The sequence below is a fragment of the Podarcis liolepis genome (assembly GCF_965112155.1).
Source record: "Podarcis liolepis genome assembly, chromosome: 5".
Classification (NCBI taxonomy): domain Eukaryota; kingdom Metazoa; phylum Chordata; class Lepidosauria; order Squamata; family Lacertidae; genus Podarcis; species Podarcis liolepis.
The window spans coordinates 52,796,253-52,812,119 of record NC_139556.1 but is presented as its reverse complement, the minus strand read 5'-3'; the positions used below and the strand labels follow the sequence as shown (position 1 = coordinate 52,812,119).

General features: G+C 39.5%; 1 protein-coding gene across 3 annotated transcripts in view; it reads left to right on the top strand.

Annotated features, from left to right (window-relative positions):
- ATRNL1 (attractin like 1) overlaps window positions 1-15,867 on the top strand; it is a 494,510-nt gene that overhangs the window by 176,074 nt on the left and 302,569 nt on the right. For all 3 annotated transcript variants that reach the window (XM_083504739.1, XM_083504740.1, XM_083504741.1), the window contains one exon: window positions 9,244-9,296. In XM_083504739.1, coding sequence (XP_083360865.1) covers window positions 9,244-9,296 — 53 coding nt within the window. The remainder of the gene's footprint in view (window positions 1-9,243; window positions 9,297-15,867) is intronic.

The window sequence follows — 15,867 nt, the reverse complement described above, 5'->3', positions numbered from 1 at the left end:
TTTAGCACTTGCAAATTAGCTTCCCCAGCAGCCAGTTTAGGAATCTTTATATTGCAGCACTTAGATACTCTAATTTTCATTTGCTGTGAAGAGGAAATTTCAACATCAAGGAGAAACATTATATAATAGTGATGCCAAAGTGCCTCATCATGAGCCATAGCTATTACGAAGTAGGCAGAGAGGAAGATGCACAGAATCAAATGAAAGACCATCTTGAACAATAATATGCTAAAAAATACTAGCTCTAGAGCAATACTTGAAAGTTTCCTGGTGATTTGTTTTTGAAATGCTTATTTAAAATGCATTGTCACAATTTACATAAATTGGGATAATAGTTGGATGTCATTTTAAACGTATTTATTATGTTTACTTCTTTGAAACCTCTTATAAATATTTCATTCCAAATCTGTGTTTTGTGTCTTGCTTGCTGTTTGGTTTAGTGTGTCTGGAAAAAGATACTCTGACTCATTTTGTGTTACATTTTTAATCATATCATTTAGAAACTTGGTTGAAAACATTTTCTTCATAATGATTTGTCCAGTGATTGATCCTTTGTCCTCTAGAAATACATTAACATACAATAATTCTTATTTTAACAATCTCTGTGTGTATCTGTGGGGCAAAATTAGCAAATATTTGTTGGACTTGTAGTATCTTGTATGAACTACTACAACAGAGGGATGTGAAAATCCAGGACTTTATGGGAAAAATATAAAGACCTGATGGAGCCTAAAGTCCCGTGGTGGACTTCTCCAGTAGAAGCCATAGCAGTAAAACGGAAAAATACTCAGGAAAGCTGGCCAACATATAAAATACTTCTAAAAAATGGGGATAACCAAATAAAATTTAAAAACTTTGAGGAGATAAGAGAACACATTTCAGACTGGTTCCAATACCATCAGTTATTTGAAAAATTTAAATCTGACAAATAAAAGGGGTTCTCAGCAGAAATTTCCTGATTCGAATCTGATCTTGTAAACTCTAAAAGAAAAACTCTTTTCAAAACTTACCGACTCCTCCTTGACTGGACAGTCAAGGAGGAGGAGGTAACAGTGGCAATGGTGAGGTGGTCCCAGGATTTTGGCTATCCAATAACCATGGCCCAATGGGAAAATTTATGGAAGATCAATTGGAAATTCACAAACTGTTACACAATTAGAGAGAACTTTCAAAAAATGCAACATCAATGGTATCTAACACCATGGAAACTTTCAAAAATGTATAAAAATGTGTCAAGTAATTGTTGGAGATGCGGAGACTCAGGAACATTCTACCATATGTGGTGGATATGTAGGAAAATACAGGTATTCTGGGAGAGTATACATGCAGAACTGCAAAAAATGCTAAAGATCTCTTTCAATAAAAAACCAGAGGCCTACCTCCTGGGAATAACAGATTTGGATATTCCACAAAAGAGGAAGGGTATCTTTTTATATGCAATGGCGGCAGCAAGAGTTTTGATCGCAGCAAAATGGAAGAGTAATGAAATCCCCTCTATACAAGATTGGATCCAAAGGCTGACAGAATATGCCGAATTAGATGGTTTATCAGAAAAAATAAAGAATAAATCCAAACAGGAATTTGTTTCTAAATGGGAGGTTTTCAAAGAATATCTGAAAAATAAATATAGTAGTTTAAATTCTGTTGCAGCATTCGAGGAACTTCAGTGATAGTTGCTAGGTAGATACAAGAAATTAGATTTATTGAGAATAAGTTTAATTATGAAAAAAATGTGTATTGGCAATACATAATATGAATTTGAAATATGGAATAGACGGGAAGTTGGGTCTTTAGTGTTAAGACCAATAGATGCATTATTGTTTGCCAAGAAAATTATGTGTCTATGGTTATTTTTGTAATTTGTGTGTAATTTGGTATTTGTGTTCTTTTTGTGTGTTTTTTTCTGGTTGAATGAATGAATGAATAAATAAATAAATAAATAAATGGAAAAAAAGAAAAGGGGAAAAAAAGAAAAGAAAAGAAAATCCAGGACTTTTGTAATACTGAATTATTTACTAAAGAACATGGATTGTTCAGCCAGAAATACAGTTTTTGCTACCGGACAGCTGTATACTTTAACATAATGGTTGAATTTGATTTTTGACATTGATTCGTATCTTTTATTCACTTCCTTGGGGTAAGAAACAGAAGGGGAAGGTAAAGGAAAGAAGGAAGCAGTGAGGATAGACATAGACTTGGGGAAAAGCTAATGATTGTGCTAAGTGAAGTGTTGAATTCTATACTCTCTTATCTAGAGATCACCTTTTCTTACATGTCTACATGTGTGGAAAACCAAGGAAAGTTTTGCTGTTGATTTATGCAAGGGATGGGAAACTGTGGTCCTCTGGATGATTTTTATTTCCTGTCAGCCCTAACCAGCTTGGTCACTGATCATGCATGATGAGAGTTGTGGTCCAGTAACATCTGTAGGACAGCATGTTCCTCACATCTGATGCATTCATTCATAGAATCAAAGAATTGTAGAGTTGGAAGGGACCCAAAGGATAATCTAGTGAGTCTCTGCCATGCAGAAATGTCAGCTAAAGCAGCCATGACAGATGGCCATCCAACCTCTGGTTAAAAACCTCAAATGAAGGAGAATACAAACCTCCTGAGGGAAACCATTCCACTGTTGAACAGCTCTTAGTGTCAGAAAGTTCTTCCTGATGTTTAATCGGAATCTGCTTTCTTGTAACTTGAAGCCATTGGTTCAGGCCCTACCCTCCAGAGCAAGAGAAAACAAGTTTGTTCCCTCTTCCATGTGACAGCCCTTCAGATATTTGAAGAGGATTATCATATCACCTCTCAGTCTCCTCTTTTCCTGGCTAAACATACTCAGCCCTTTCAAGTGTTCCTCATAAGGCTTGGTTTCCAGACCCTTGTTCATCTTGGTTGCCCTCTGTGCATGTTCTAGCTTGTCAACATTTTTCTTAAATTGTGGTGCCCAGAATTGGACACAGGATTCCAGGTGTGTTATGAGCAAGGCAGAAAAGAATGGTACTATTACTTTCCTAGATCTGGACACTGTACTTCTGTTGATGCAGCCTATAATAGCATTAGCTTTTTTTGCTGTGTGCGTCACACTGTTGACTCACGTTAAGCTTGTGGTCCACCAAGACCCCTAGATTCTTTTCACATGTACAGCAGTAAGCCAGTGGTACCCCATCTTATACTGGTGCAGCTGGTTCTTCCTGTCTAAGTGCAGAACCTTACACTTGCCCCTATTGAAATTTATTTTGTTAGTTTGGGCTCTGCTCTCCAATCTGTTACGGTCATTTTGAATCCCAATTCTGTCTGCAGCATTAGCTACCCCTCCCAGTTTAGTGTCATCTACAAATTTGATGAACATCCCCTGAATTCCTTCATCCAAATAATTTGCAAAGATGTTGAACAACAATGGGTCCAGAACAGAACCCTGTGCCACACCACTTGTCCCATTTTTTCCAGGATGACAAGGAACCATTAATGAGTATTCTTTGGGTTCGGTCAGTTAATCAACTACAAAGCCACGTAACAGTTACCTCGTTCAGACCACATTTTACCAGTGGTAAATTCCTCACAAGATATTCCTTGCAAGAATAGTATGGGGGGGGCATTTGTCAAAAGCCTTACTGAAATCAAGAGACACCATGTCCACAGCATTCCCCTGATCCACCAAGCTTGTAACTCCATCAAAAAAAGAAATGAGAATCATCTCGCATAACTTGTTATTGAGAAACCTATGGTATGTCTTAGTAATCACAGCATCCTTTTCTAAGTGCTCAGAGACCGACTGCTGAATTATCTGTTTAAGAATCTTTCCTTGGTATCATATCAAGCTCACTTTTTTCACCTTTTGGAAGATGGGGACAACATTTGTCCACCTCCAGTTTGCAGGGACCTCACCTGTTCTCCAAAAAATCTCAAAGATTATAGACAAAGGCTTTGAGATTACATCTGCATACTGTTGATTAAAATGATGTGTGATGCTGTTGTCTGCTGCATATACCATATGGAAAGAATTCATAGCCCTTCCTTCTTCCTTTATTAGAAATTCCCAGCTAAAACTGTTAAACTTTATACCTTACACTTTTTAAGTACTGTATGCTTAAGGGAATTGAAAGACCAAGGGGCACCTTGATTATTTAGAGTAGATGATATTAGTGTGACAAAGTAGCTTGGAATCTATCCAGGTTTCACATTAGGGCACATTTCTTTTTATATAGATCTATGAACTATTATAGATAAGAGAATAGATACTGCAGGATCACAAATAAGTTAGCATAATATTAAAATTCCTGCAACTTGTGCCTGAGAAATACAGATGCTGTGCTTGATTCTTTGGCTGTTTCATTCAGCTGGAGTTTATGGCAGTTGGTTTGAATAACCCCTGAACTGATCATATACTGTTCAGCCATCCCGATTTAAGCAGGACATCCCGGAATTACAGAAGCCATTCTTGGCTTATGGTTGTACCCAGGGATCTCCTGGTTTTTGGTCCTATGCTCTGGTGTGAGTCAGCTGGCTGTCGTGAGAGCTCGGGACCAAAAAAACAAGCATCCTGATTTGGATCTCCTGTATGTTGGGAGCATATGGAATCATGGGGTTCTCAATAATCACTTAAGGGACAAAGCAATACCTTTTTCTCAGGAATTCATAAAATATTCAATACTATATATATACTGGATGTTTAAATAAGACTTTCAAGCATAACTTTTAAACTGACATTGTCCCTCTGAAAGCCAGCTTATTTTCATGGTTACATGTTACATTTCTGGAGACTGTTATCAAATTGTTTTTAAAATTGGTAAGTTATCATGTTAACCTTTTTGGATTCATTCTGTAAAGGTGGGGTGTGAATGTTTAAAATAATAAAAATAATCTCTGCAACATAGATATAAAGATTTCCATTCTAAATTCTGTTGACACCCGTCAACAGAAGACATACATTCTGCCTATTTGTCAAATGACAACATTGTTATTTGACAAATCCCATCAATTTACGCTGTTTAAATTCACAGTATCTCACTACTTGTTTTACCTTAGTTACTACAAGTAAATAATGTTACAATGCTAAATGCAAGTGAGTAGTTAAAAGCCTCAGTCCTTTAACCAACCAAATGGAAAATATGTTGAAAATAAAACAGGGTGTTGGTATAGTGACCATCTTGTATGCATGAAACATGCATCAATTTGTTTTCTTCTGGCCTATATATTGACCTCCCAAGAAGGACTCAGAGAGATATTAAGGAATAACTATTAATAGCCAGTCAACAGAAGGGTAATGAGTCTGACAGACTGGGTATTATTGGAACAAACTAGAGATTTTGTTAATATTTTAAAAATGCTGTTGCATTTGTCCTTGGAAATGTACTTTTTGGTATCATGCCAAAGCAGTAGTAGTATTTCATTAGTGCCATTTAGGACAAATGATCACTGATCTATATGTTTAATTTTCTACCTATAACTAGTCACATTCAAGTTGTGAGATCAAGGAAACTGGCAGCCCCCATAATGCCTTAAAGTGCTAACTGGACAGGGAAGTGGTGATGGAGAGGAAGTGCTGCAGGTCAACAGCATAGTGTGGGAAATCGGTCTTTAAATTTCCTATCCACATGCTTATCTGCAGCCCTGAACCTGTACACTTTCACAGCTGGGATTTTTTAGAGCTTTTCTTCTAACTCTGTAACAGAGTCTCAGGGCTAGGTGCTCTGTGGTCTGCACAGTGAGATCAAAATCTAAGTGCTGTAGCAATGTAAGTTAGTGGCCAAGGTCTAGGAGGTGAGTAAAGCTGCATAGCCAGTCCCCAACCTCAACAATACAGCAGGTCTGGCAGAGTTTAATTATTTTGCTCTGGAGCCAATTTCCTACCCATTTGAACAGAAGGGGCCTTCCTATCTTCAGAGGTATTTGATTAGTTTTAATTCTGCTACTGCTACAAATTTATGTTGAATTGGATCCAGAAATGTGACTTTGGAATAAATTCTGGCAGTGGTAGAGTTCTGTGAAGTGTTGTTCAAGAGCTAGCTACACATACACACACACACACACACACACACACACACACACACACACACCCCTTTCTTCTGTCACCTGCACAACCTGAAAATCTGCTCTTGGAGGCTGGTGGACCCTCTAGAACAGCATAGCATGTGGCAAGAGCTTTGCAGCAGAAAGGGGGAATTGCTGAAAATTGGGAACCCTCTTTGCACAAATGGAAATGACTTCTGTTCATGCAACTACACCTTTAGTTCCAAGGTTTTGTCTTGTATTTGCAGCTTTTTATTGACAGTATTTTGACAAGAGTATTTTACTGTATTTTATATGCATTTTGTTAGCCTCTTTGAGGACTTTTACAAATTTCCTAAATAAACAAGACAACGTGTAAAAGAGCAGAAATAAACAAATAGATAAGTTAATTGCTTTTGAAAACTCAAAAAACAGGACCAACTTGACATTTAAAGGATAATGATGATGATACCAGGTGAATATGTCTAGCATATGTACACAATGAAAGAGTTGTATTCCTGCTCACTTGGGAATGAATGAATGAGATATTGAGAATATATTCTGTGCGCTATATTGTTGCTAGCTACAAATTTTCAAAACCAATTCTTGTCTATCATGGAAGTTCCACAATATAAGCAAGCAAAAGTAGAGAGACTACTAGTTTGTGCTTGTATTCATCTTTTAACAGAGGTGAGGGAGGGTTATCTCTGCAAAAAAAAAAAAAAAAAAAAAAGGTTTGAAAGATGGTGGTAGATTCTACTATCAAAACAACTATGAAAACAAATATCTGTCATTCATTTTTGCAAACAAAATGTAAGGAATACATCATGTATTATTTGCAGTTGCTAAAGTATTGCAGCTGAAGATAGCAAAATAAAAAATTGGTGCAACTGAAGTTTATTGTTGCAGTGAAAAGTGAGCTATTACCAGCAAATTGATTTTGCTGTATAAAATATGTATACTCTAATCATAAGTGATGGCATTACAAAGTAAAGAAATGTAAAGGAGGATGTATAATGGCTTTAAAGTTCTTAGTCTAGTATAGCCCCACTAAAGGGCTCATTTAGGGGTTTCTTGATTCTATAGAAGTCTTCACTTACTATTATGCTGCCTTTTCAAACCTTGAAGATAAACAAATGAGCTGTTTGAGACATATAGAAGACAAAATAGTTAAACATATAACAAAAACCCTGAATAAAGATTCAGGTTGTATTTTAAAAATGTCGCTGATGATATATTTTGTGCTATTACATAAAATCATTCTATGCTAATCTTTCACATACTTTTAGAATAAAATGCGTGTAATAACTACTATGTATTTGATGGGGATGTACAGTATTAAGATAAACAACACAGAGGTACATAATGAAAATAGAGATAAATTCACCTTCCCACCTCTATGCATTTCCATATTCTTGGAGACCTAAGTGTGGGATGCTTCTAAAGCTTTGGGATAAGCCAAGGCACCCATACCTGCATCGGCCATGAGGTTGTGCATATGCAAGGCAAGCATGTTTTTGCTTAGCTCTTTCCTGCCCAAAGACACAAACAGATGGGCTTCAGCTTCAGTGGTAGCTAAAGGCTCGTCCACACTTTTTCAGCTGCTTTCCATATTCTTACTCTCTGTTTTGTGCTGTCAATTCCTGATCCACAAGAGGACGTTTCCTCTCCTTCCATGACTGCTAAGCTGTCTCAGGAGTCTTTAGTGAGGTGCCTTTTTTAAAGTCCATGTATGCTATGTTAGCTGGATCCCCTGTATCTATATGCTTCAAAGAACTCTAATAGGATAGTGAGACAGGACTGGCCCTTGCAAAATCTACAGTGGCTCTGCTTCAGCATGGCTTGTTCTTCAGTATGCTTAGTTATTTTATCTTCAACAATACTTTTCATCAGTTTTCTGAGGACAGATGCTAAGATGAAATGTTTTCTTCATTTTTACCTCCTCTTGTCAAAAGATAGTATTTGAGTACTGAAGGTGAATTAAACTGGAAAGTCAGCTTTGTATTAGGAAATACACTAGTACCTCGGGTTAAGAACTTAATTTGTTCTGGAGGTCTGTTCTTAACCTGAAACTGTTCTTAACCTGAAGCACCACTTTAGCTAATGGGACCTCCTGCTGCCGCTGCACCGCTGCTGCACGATTTCTGTTCTCATCCTGAAGCAAAGTTCTTAACCCGAGGTAATATTTCTGGGTTAGCGGAGTCTGTAACCTGAAGCGTATGTAACCTTTAGCGTATGTAACCTGAGGTACCACTGTACAAGTTACTAGATTTTTTCTTACATGAGAGGGATCTTTTAGCTTCTGGTTTTGTTATATACTGCCTGGATGACTATTGTAGTTCTTTATTGTATTTGCTTATATAGCTTTTAAATCACCATTATTAGATGAATGTTGCGAGAGCCAGTGTGCTGCAATAGTTAGTGGCAGGAGTCCTCATGTTCAAATCCCCATACAGTAACGGGGTGGGGAGTGGTTGCAGCGTGGCACAGGGAGCAACATTGGACAGTTGGCCAACAGTTGGGGGATTCCCCAAGCCGGCCACTTTGGTGGGCAGACTTTCCCACCAGTCAGTTTTTCTGTTTGGGCCCTGTTCACTGGGGAGGGGTTGCTGTGAGTGAGTCCTCAAGGGGAGAGGGGTGAGAAGCAAGGATGTCGACTTAAGCTCCACTCCTTGGAGGAAAGACAGAATATAAATGAACTGTTAACATCCATCTGTCTCGAGAGACAATGGAGTGCACCTACAGGGGTGAAGTCAAACTACTGCATTAGCAGCACCAAAGTGACCTCCCCAGGGCACAAGCCTGGGCAGTGTGTATGGAGGTCCTGGAGCTGCCCAGATGACAAAATAAGACCCCCTCTCAGCCTTATTGATGTGGTCCAAAGGAAAGCAGAGCACTACTTTTGGAATCACCTCGTCTGTAGGAGTTGCTGGAAGGAGGCAGACAAGGCGCCATCCAACCATCTTAAGGATTCCACTCTAGATTTGTATAGGGTTTACTCTTTAGCCTTTTCTTCTTCTGAAGGTATCTCTCAAGAGTTTTTCTTCTGCTAGATGGACTACCTTGTCAGGTTGATGAGCCCCATCTGCTGCTATAGATGGAATAAATAATAACAAAATACACACTTTATTTTCTGGGGGAAATTAAACAAATTCTTATGTAAGTTTAATTGCCAAAATATTACATTCATACAAAAAATGTTTAATTAGCTATGTTATTTGATAATGCTCAGATTATTTCTTTTCTCTTCTACAGTTGTGACTCTGAAAACAGATACCTTGGTAATCCACTCAGGGGAACATGCTACTGTAAGTATTAGTATAATTAATTGCCCTTTGATGTTGCACATTAAATAATATGCATGTTAACTCCTGACTGAGGTCCATTAGTTATCATTTCATTTGTGATGTGTATTTCATCTAGTAATATATTAGTCAACAGCACCGTGGAGTAATGGATCTGGAAATTAAGTAGACCTGGGTTTAATTCTGTCTCTGGTATAGCTGAGGCTTGGACAAGTGAGTTTCCTTCAGCCTAATCATACTGCAAGATGATTTTGAGGGATAGTCTCATGTACACTATTCTAAATTCCTGGGGAAGGGCAAGAGAAGAATAGATTTTCACAGGGAAAGCTCTGGGGCAAAAACAAAACAAAAAACCACACACACTCAAATGTAGAGCTTTTAAGTGTGGACCTGTGCCTGGAAAGAGCAAGGCAAAAGGTAAGTATGGATAAGCCCGTATTTGCTATTGTGATTGCCCTGTGTGTGAAATTAGTATACCGGTAGTTCTCAGTGTAAATAGTATAGTTCTCAGTGTAAATAGAATAAAAGTGGGAAATAATACCTGGCTCACATCTATCAATGAGGTTAATTCTGACCTGGAGTTTATAAAGGTAGTAAGAGATAGCTTTAAATTTCTAGATGTTCTGTATCTTGCTATATTAAATGACAATAGTGCCAGACGTATGTAGCTTTTGTTAATTTTATTTAAGCTTGTTAGATAAAATTCAAAACTTGCACAAAGTTTTAAAAAGAAAACCAAGGCATCAGCCAGATATTGTGTAAAGTATGCAAATTAAGCAGCGTTAAATAGTTTAGAGAATGTCAATAAGGTCTAAACACTGATAGCTACAGAATTTGTTTCCTTTCTGTAGATATTCTGGTTTTCTGCAGATTTATTTTGCCCTCTAAAAATAAATGTAGACAAATTTAAGTGATGAACAAGATGTGACACCAACAGAACTGTGGGTTCTGGACACCTACAAGGACTGTCTTATTCATTATTGTTTTCTAGTAGCTCTGTTTCATAAATCTTCTTTGCCCGAGAAAAATTGTGCCATATCCAGATAGCCTTTCACCTCTAAATAACCAGAGCCATTTGTCTTCTATCAGGTTTTTAAATAATGTAAAGATTTGGTAGTGTTGCACTGATACCGTATGCCAGTTGTTAACCTTAACCGAGTAGTGTGAATAAATTCCGAATTCTTGCATTAGTTTATATGCCCTCTTGGTGCTTCATTAACCAGATCCTTTGTTCTCTTGGTGTTAGTTCTCTGGCAGCAAGAAAAGGCATGTTGAGTTTCACTGGGGGGCGGGGGATACCTTAATGGTGGAACCCTTAGGATGGACCTAATTGATTTAATGGGGGCTCTTCGCTCTTCTTTAAAGTGCCTAAGGATGACAGGCTAATTGGTTTCTTTGTTTCTATATCAAGAGTGACTTTTCAATTCACAGATAATTTAATGGTCCAGAATTTTCACTTAATGGTCCAGAATTTCTGCAGTGGAGCATTTAAAAAAGAGGAACCATGAATTTATATATAATTATAATGAAGTTTATCAAGTGCATATGGTCATATATGCGTGTGCACACAATTTTTATTACATGAGGAAACATATTCTATCCAATTGTTCCATGTTGCTCCCTAATGCTAGACTTTGTGGGAAGCTATTCACATTTGTAGAGATGCAGTCCCCGTCCTATAGAAATAAAAGGACACGCTCCTTTGATCTTACTGGATTAGTACTGAGGTCATTAATGTGTCTTTGCAGTACATTCAGTGAGCACAGAAACCCACAGTTCAGGCGGCAATTGCTGGAGCCAGAGCAAGTACCTAGAACAGGGGTTGAGCACGCTGACCAACTGAAGCCACCGAGGAGTCTAGTTTGTCAACCACCAGTTGCCCAGAGTGAGGAAATGCAGGATACCTTTCTATATAATATGCCGTGATTCAGAAATGACTCTCTAGAATCAGCTGGTTTCTAGGACCAGGGGGATTTTAGTCTCTGGTGTTATTAACTCATCTTGAATTGCCTCAACTCTTTTACTGATCAATGGCTCTGATGGGTGGTGCAGGGAATTAAAAATTGGTGCCTAATCCATGTAGATATTGGTGTAAGTTCCATGGTGCATGGCAGTCAATAAAAGTTCCTTAGCATCAAGAAAAGTATGCTATTAACATCCACTTTAATGCAAAGTGAACATGATGTTATCCTGCTCATTGAAATTATAGTAGCATCATGCTGGAAGTAAGATACCACCCACACCCATGTGACTCATGTTGCAATTTAACACAAAATGGGAAATAGTAACATGTATTATAAACCCTCTGAAATCAAATGAAACCTTAAAAGCATTCATATGAGGGTTTTTGTGTTAAGGGAGAAGGTTTTACCCCCTGTCTGCACCCATTTTAATTTAATCAAACATTCCATACATTTCTAAAACTTCTTGTGAGATATTCTAGAGAAACAAAAGGAAGTATTTCTTTGCAGCCACAAGTAATGGTGATGACTGCAAATGCAGACAGCTTTAAAATGTGATTAGTAAAATTCCTAAATTTAATCACCTTTCACTTTCACATTGATTTTAAAAAGTTGAAAGAAACAGAGCTTTGGTGAAAGGTTTTAAAACCGCAGTTTTACAATGAATTTCATGGAGGTCAATTGCATTCCATTGGATGGTCTCTGCCTATTCACATTCACGTGGATTGCTTCTTTGTACAGCCAAATGTTCTGTACTTTCTGGAAAAGCAATCAGAACAAGTCGAACCAATGATCCATCCTTGCCAGCATCACTGACTAGCCATGACTGGATCCAGATATTTGCAAAAATTTATAACTGCACAAAGCAATAATAGCATGCTGTTGGAGACACTGTGTCCCCCTCCATCTGTTTCCTTCAGCTGAACTGTCCAGACATTGAAACAACCCTTTCTCAAAAAAGTCACTCAATGTTTCCTTTAAATTATATTTTGCTATGTCACAAAGATTTATGCTGATCACATGCTACAGTTCTGTCTTAAACTCATGAAAACAGAATTTTGATTTACTGATGAGTAACTGTTGGTCCTTGAAAAAACAAAAACATCCTCATCCCTTAAATAATCTTCTAATTTAAATTACAAATACCAATCAGGTGTTTAGGCGTGAACACTCAAGTGAAATCTTAGGTACATCCTGCTTGAATGCAGAAAGCAGTTTTAGAAAGCAATAGAAATTTGTGGTATACATCATGTGCAGCAATTTTGGTTAACTTTTGCCAAATACCTCAGTAGCTTCTAGGACAACAGTTTCATGCAGAAGCTTTTCTTTTGGAGGAACTTCTTCAAAATGTGGGTTATAAATTTTATAGAAAATAAAGCAGATCAATGATAAAATAAAGTAGGAGTTTATTTTGTGGTGTTTTGCACAGGTACCAGATTATTCAGGTTACAAATCCTCATAGGAATGGGTGCAGTTTGAGGTGCTTACCGTATTTTTCGCACCATAGGACGCACTTTTTCCCTCCTAAAAAGCAAGGGAAAATGTGTGTGCGTCCTATGGAGTGAATGCAGAGGGGAGGCAGGCGGGAAAAGCCCTCAAGAGCAGCACACAAGCTTTGTGCACTCTTGCGGGCTTTTCTTCAGGAGGGAGAAGGGACTGACTGGCCCATCAGTCCCTTCTCCCTCCTGGGGGAAAAGCCCCCAAGAGCGGCGCCCTCTTTAAAGGCTGTGCGGCTCCTGCAGGCTTTTCTACGAGGTGGGGGAATCCCCCCACCTCCCAGAAAAGCCAGGAGAAGCTGCGCAGCCCCTTTAAAGAGCGTGCGGCTTCTGCGGGAGGTGGGGGGATTCCCATCCGCTGCAGCGGATTCCCTCCTCCCGGGCTCCCTTTGAAGCGGCAATGTGGGAGGGGAGCAGCTTACCTTCCTACAAGCAGCTCCTCTCCCACTTTCCTCCTTCAAAGCAACTACGGAGGAGGGAAGGAAGGGGACCATGGATCCTCCGCTGCTAGAGGCTGCAGCAGATTCCCTCCTCCTGGGCTCCCTTTGAAGCGGCAATATGGGAGGGGAAGCAGCTTACACTCGTGTAAGCAGCTCCTCTCCCACTTTCCTCCTTCAAAGCAACCACGGAGGAGGGAAGGAAGGGGACCATGGATCCTCCGCTGCTAGAGGCTGCAGCAGATTCCCTCCTCCTGGGCTCCCTTTGAAGCGGCAATGTGGAAGGGGAGCAGCTTACACTCGTGTAAGCAGCTCCTCTCCTACTTTCCTGCTTCAAAGTGGAGGGAATCCACTGCAGTTGCGAGCAGAGGATCCATGGCTCCACTTCCTTCCCTCGAAGCAGGGTGCGGGGGTGCAGGAGGGAAAGAGGGCAGGAAATAGATGCCGGGCAGGAAGACACAACCACACTTTGACCACTGAAAGTCCACCCCAGCCTCCCCAGATTTCCACTGAGACGGCCAGGCTAATCTCGATGGACATAAGTCAGGCTCAGCATTATTAACTGGACTTAGATAAGCCATGGTTCCCCTTCCTACCCTCCTCTGAGGCTCAGTTTAAAGCAGCAAAGCGGACAGGAGCCGCCCGCTTTGCTCCTTTAAATAGTTTAGTGCAACATTTGATTCAGAATATTTTTTTCCGTATTTCCCTCCTCTAAAAACAAGGTGCGCCCTATGGAGCGAAAAATACGGTATATAATTTAAAGGAAGAAAGGATAGGAATGCATTTATTGAGAGTTGATTCTCAACTGTTCTAACAACTTCACATAATACTCATGGTTTGTGGAATATTTTTTGTTTGTTTGGATTTAGTAAATACTGATACCATGGCAAAGCTATACAACTGGGGGAGTTTTCTATTGTACCGATCTCACAAGATCTTGAGTGTCTTTTTTTCTAAGTAAAGAGATTGGATTGCTCCTAATGACACATGAAAGGGAGAGAGAGAAATCTGTACATGCACAAATGTGTAGATAGAATAGGTGGATAAGTAATTATTATGTGAAAACGTTAGACACTGCAGACATTAGAAGCAGTAAATTATTCAGCATTGAAGAAAACTGTAAGTAATTGTTGTTGTTGTTTAGTCGTTTAGTCGTGTCCGATTCTTCGTGACCCCATGGACCAGAGCACGCCAGACACTCCTGTCTTCCACTGCCTCCTGCAGTTTCGTCAAACTCATGTTGCTAGCTTCAAGAACACAGTCCACCCATTTCGTCCTCTGTCGTCCCCTTCTTCTTGTGCCCTCAATTTTCCCCAACACCAGGGTCTTTTCCAGGGAGTCTTCTCTTCTCATGAGGTGGCCAAAGTATTGGAGCCTCAGCTTCAGGATCTGTCCTTCCAGTGAGCACTCAGGGTTGATTTCCTTAAGAATGGATAGGTTTGATCTTCTTGCAGTCCATGGTTTCTTCTAGCACCAGAATTCAAAAGCATCAATTCTTCGGCGATCAGCCTTCTTTATGGTCCAGCTCTCACTTCCATACATCACTACTGGGAAAACCATTGCTTTAACTATACGGACCTTTGTTGGCAAGGTGATGTCTCTGCTTTTTAAGATGTCATTGCTTTCCTCCCAAGAAGCAGGCGTCTTTTAATTTTGTGACTGCTGTCACCATCTGCAGTGATCATGGAACCCAAGAAAGTAAAATCTCTCACTTCCTCCATTTCTTCCCCTTCTATTTGCCAGGAGGTGATGGGTCCAGTGGCCAGATCTTGGTTTTTTTTGATGTTGCGCTTCAGACCATATTTTGCGCTCTCCTCTTTCACCCTCATTAAAAGGTTCTTTAATTCCTCCTCACTTTCTACCATCAAGGTTGTATCATCAGCATATCTGAAGTTGTTGATATTTCTTCCGGCAATCTTAATTCTGGCTTGGGATTCATCTAGTACAGCCTTTCACATGATGAATTCTGCATATAAGTTAAATAAGCAGGGAAACAATATGCAACCTTGTCATACTCCTTTCCCAATTTTGAACCAATCAGTTATTCCATATCCAATTCTAACTGTTGCTTCTTGTCCCACATAGAGATTTCTCAGGAGACAGATGAGGTGATCAGGCACTCCCATTTCTTTAAGAACTTGCCATAGTTTGCTGTGGTCGACACAGTCAAATGCTTTTGCGTAGTCAATGAAGCAGAAGTAGATTTTTTCTGGAACTCTCTAGCATTCTCCATAATCCAGCGCATGTTTGCAATTTGGTCTCTGGTTCCTCTGCCCCTTCGAAATCCAGCTTGCACTTCTGGGAGTTCTCGGTCCACATACTGCTTGAGCCTGCCTTGTAGGATTTTAAGTATAACCTTCCTAGCGTGTGAAATGAGCGCAATTGTGTGGTAGTTGGAGCATTCTTTGGCACTGCCTTTCTTTGGGATTGGGATGTAGACTGATCTTCTCCAATCCTCTGGCCACTGCTGAGTTTTCCAAACTTGCTGGCATATTGAGTGTAGCACCTTAACAACATCATCTTTTAAAATTTTAAATAGTTCAGCTGGATTACCATCACTTCCACTGGCCTTGTTATTAGCAGTGCTCTCCATGGCTCATTTGACTTCACTCTGCAGGATGTCTGGCTTAAGATCAGCAACCACACTACCTGGGGTGTACAAGACCTCCATATCTTTCTG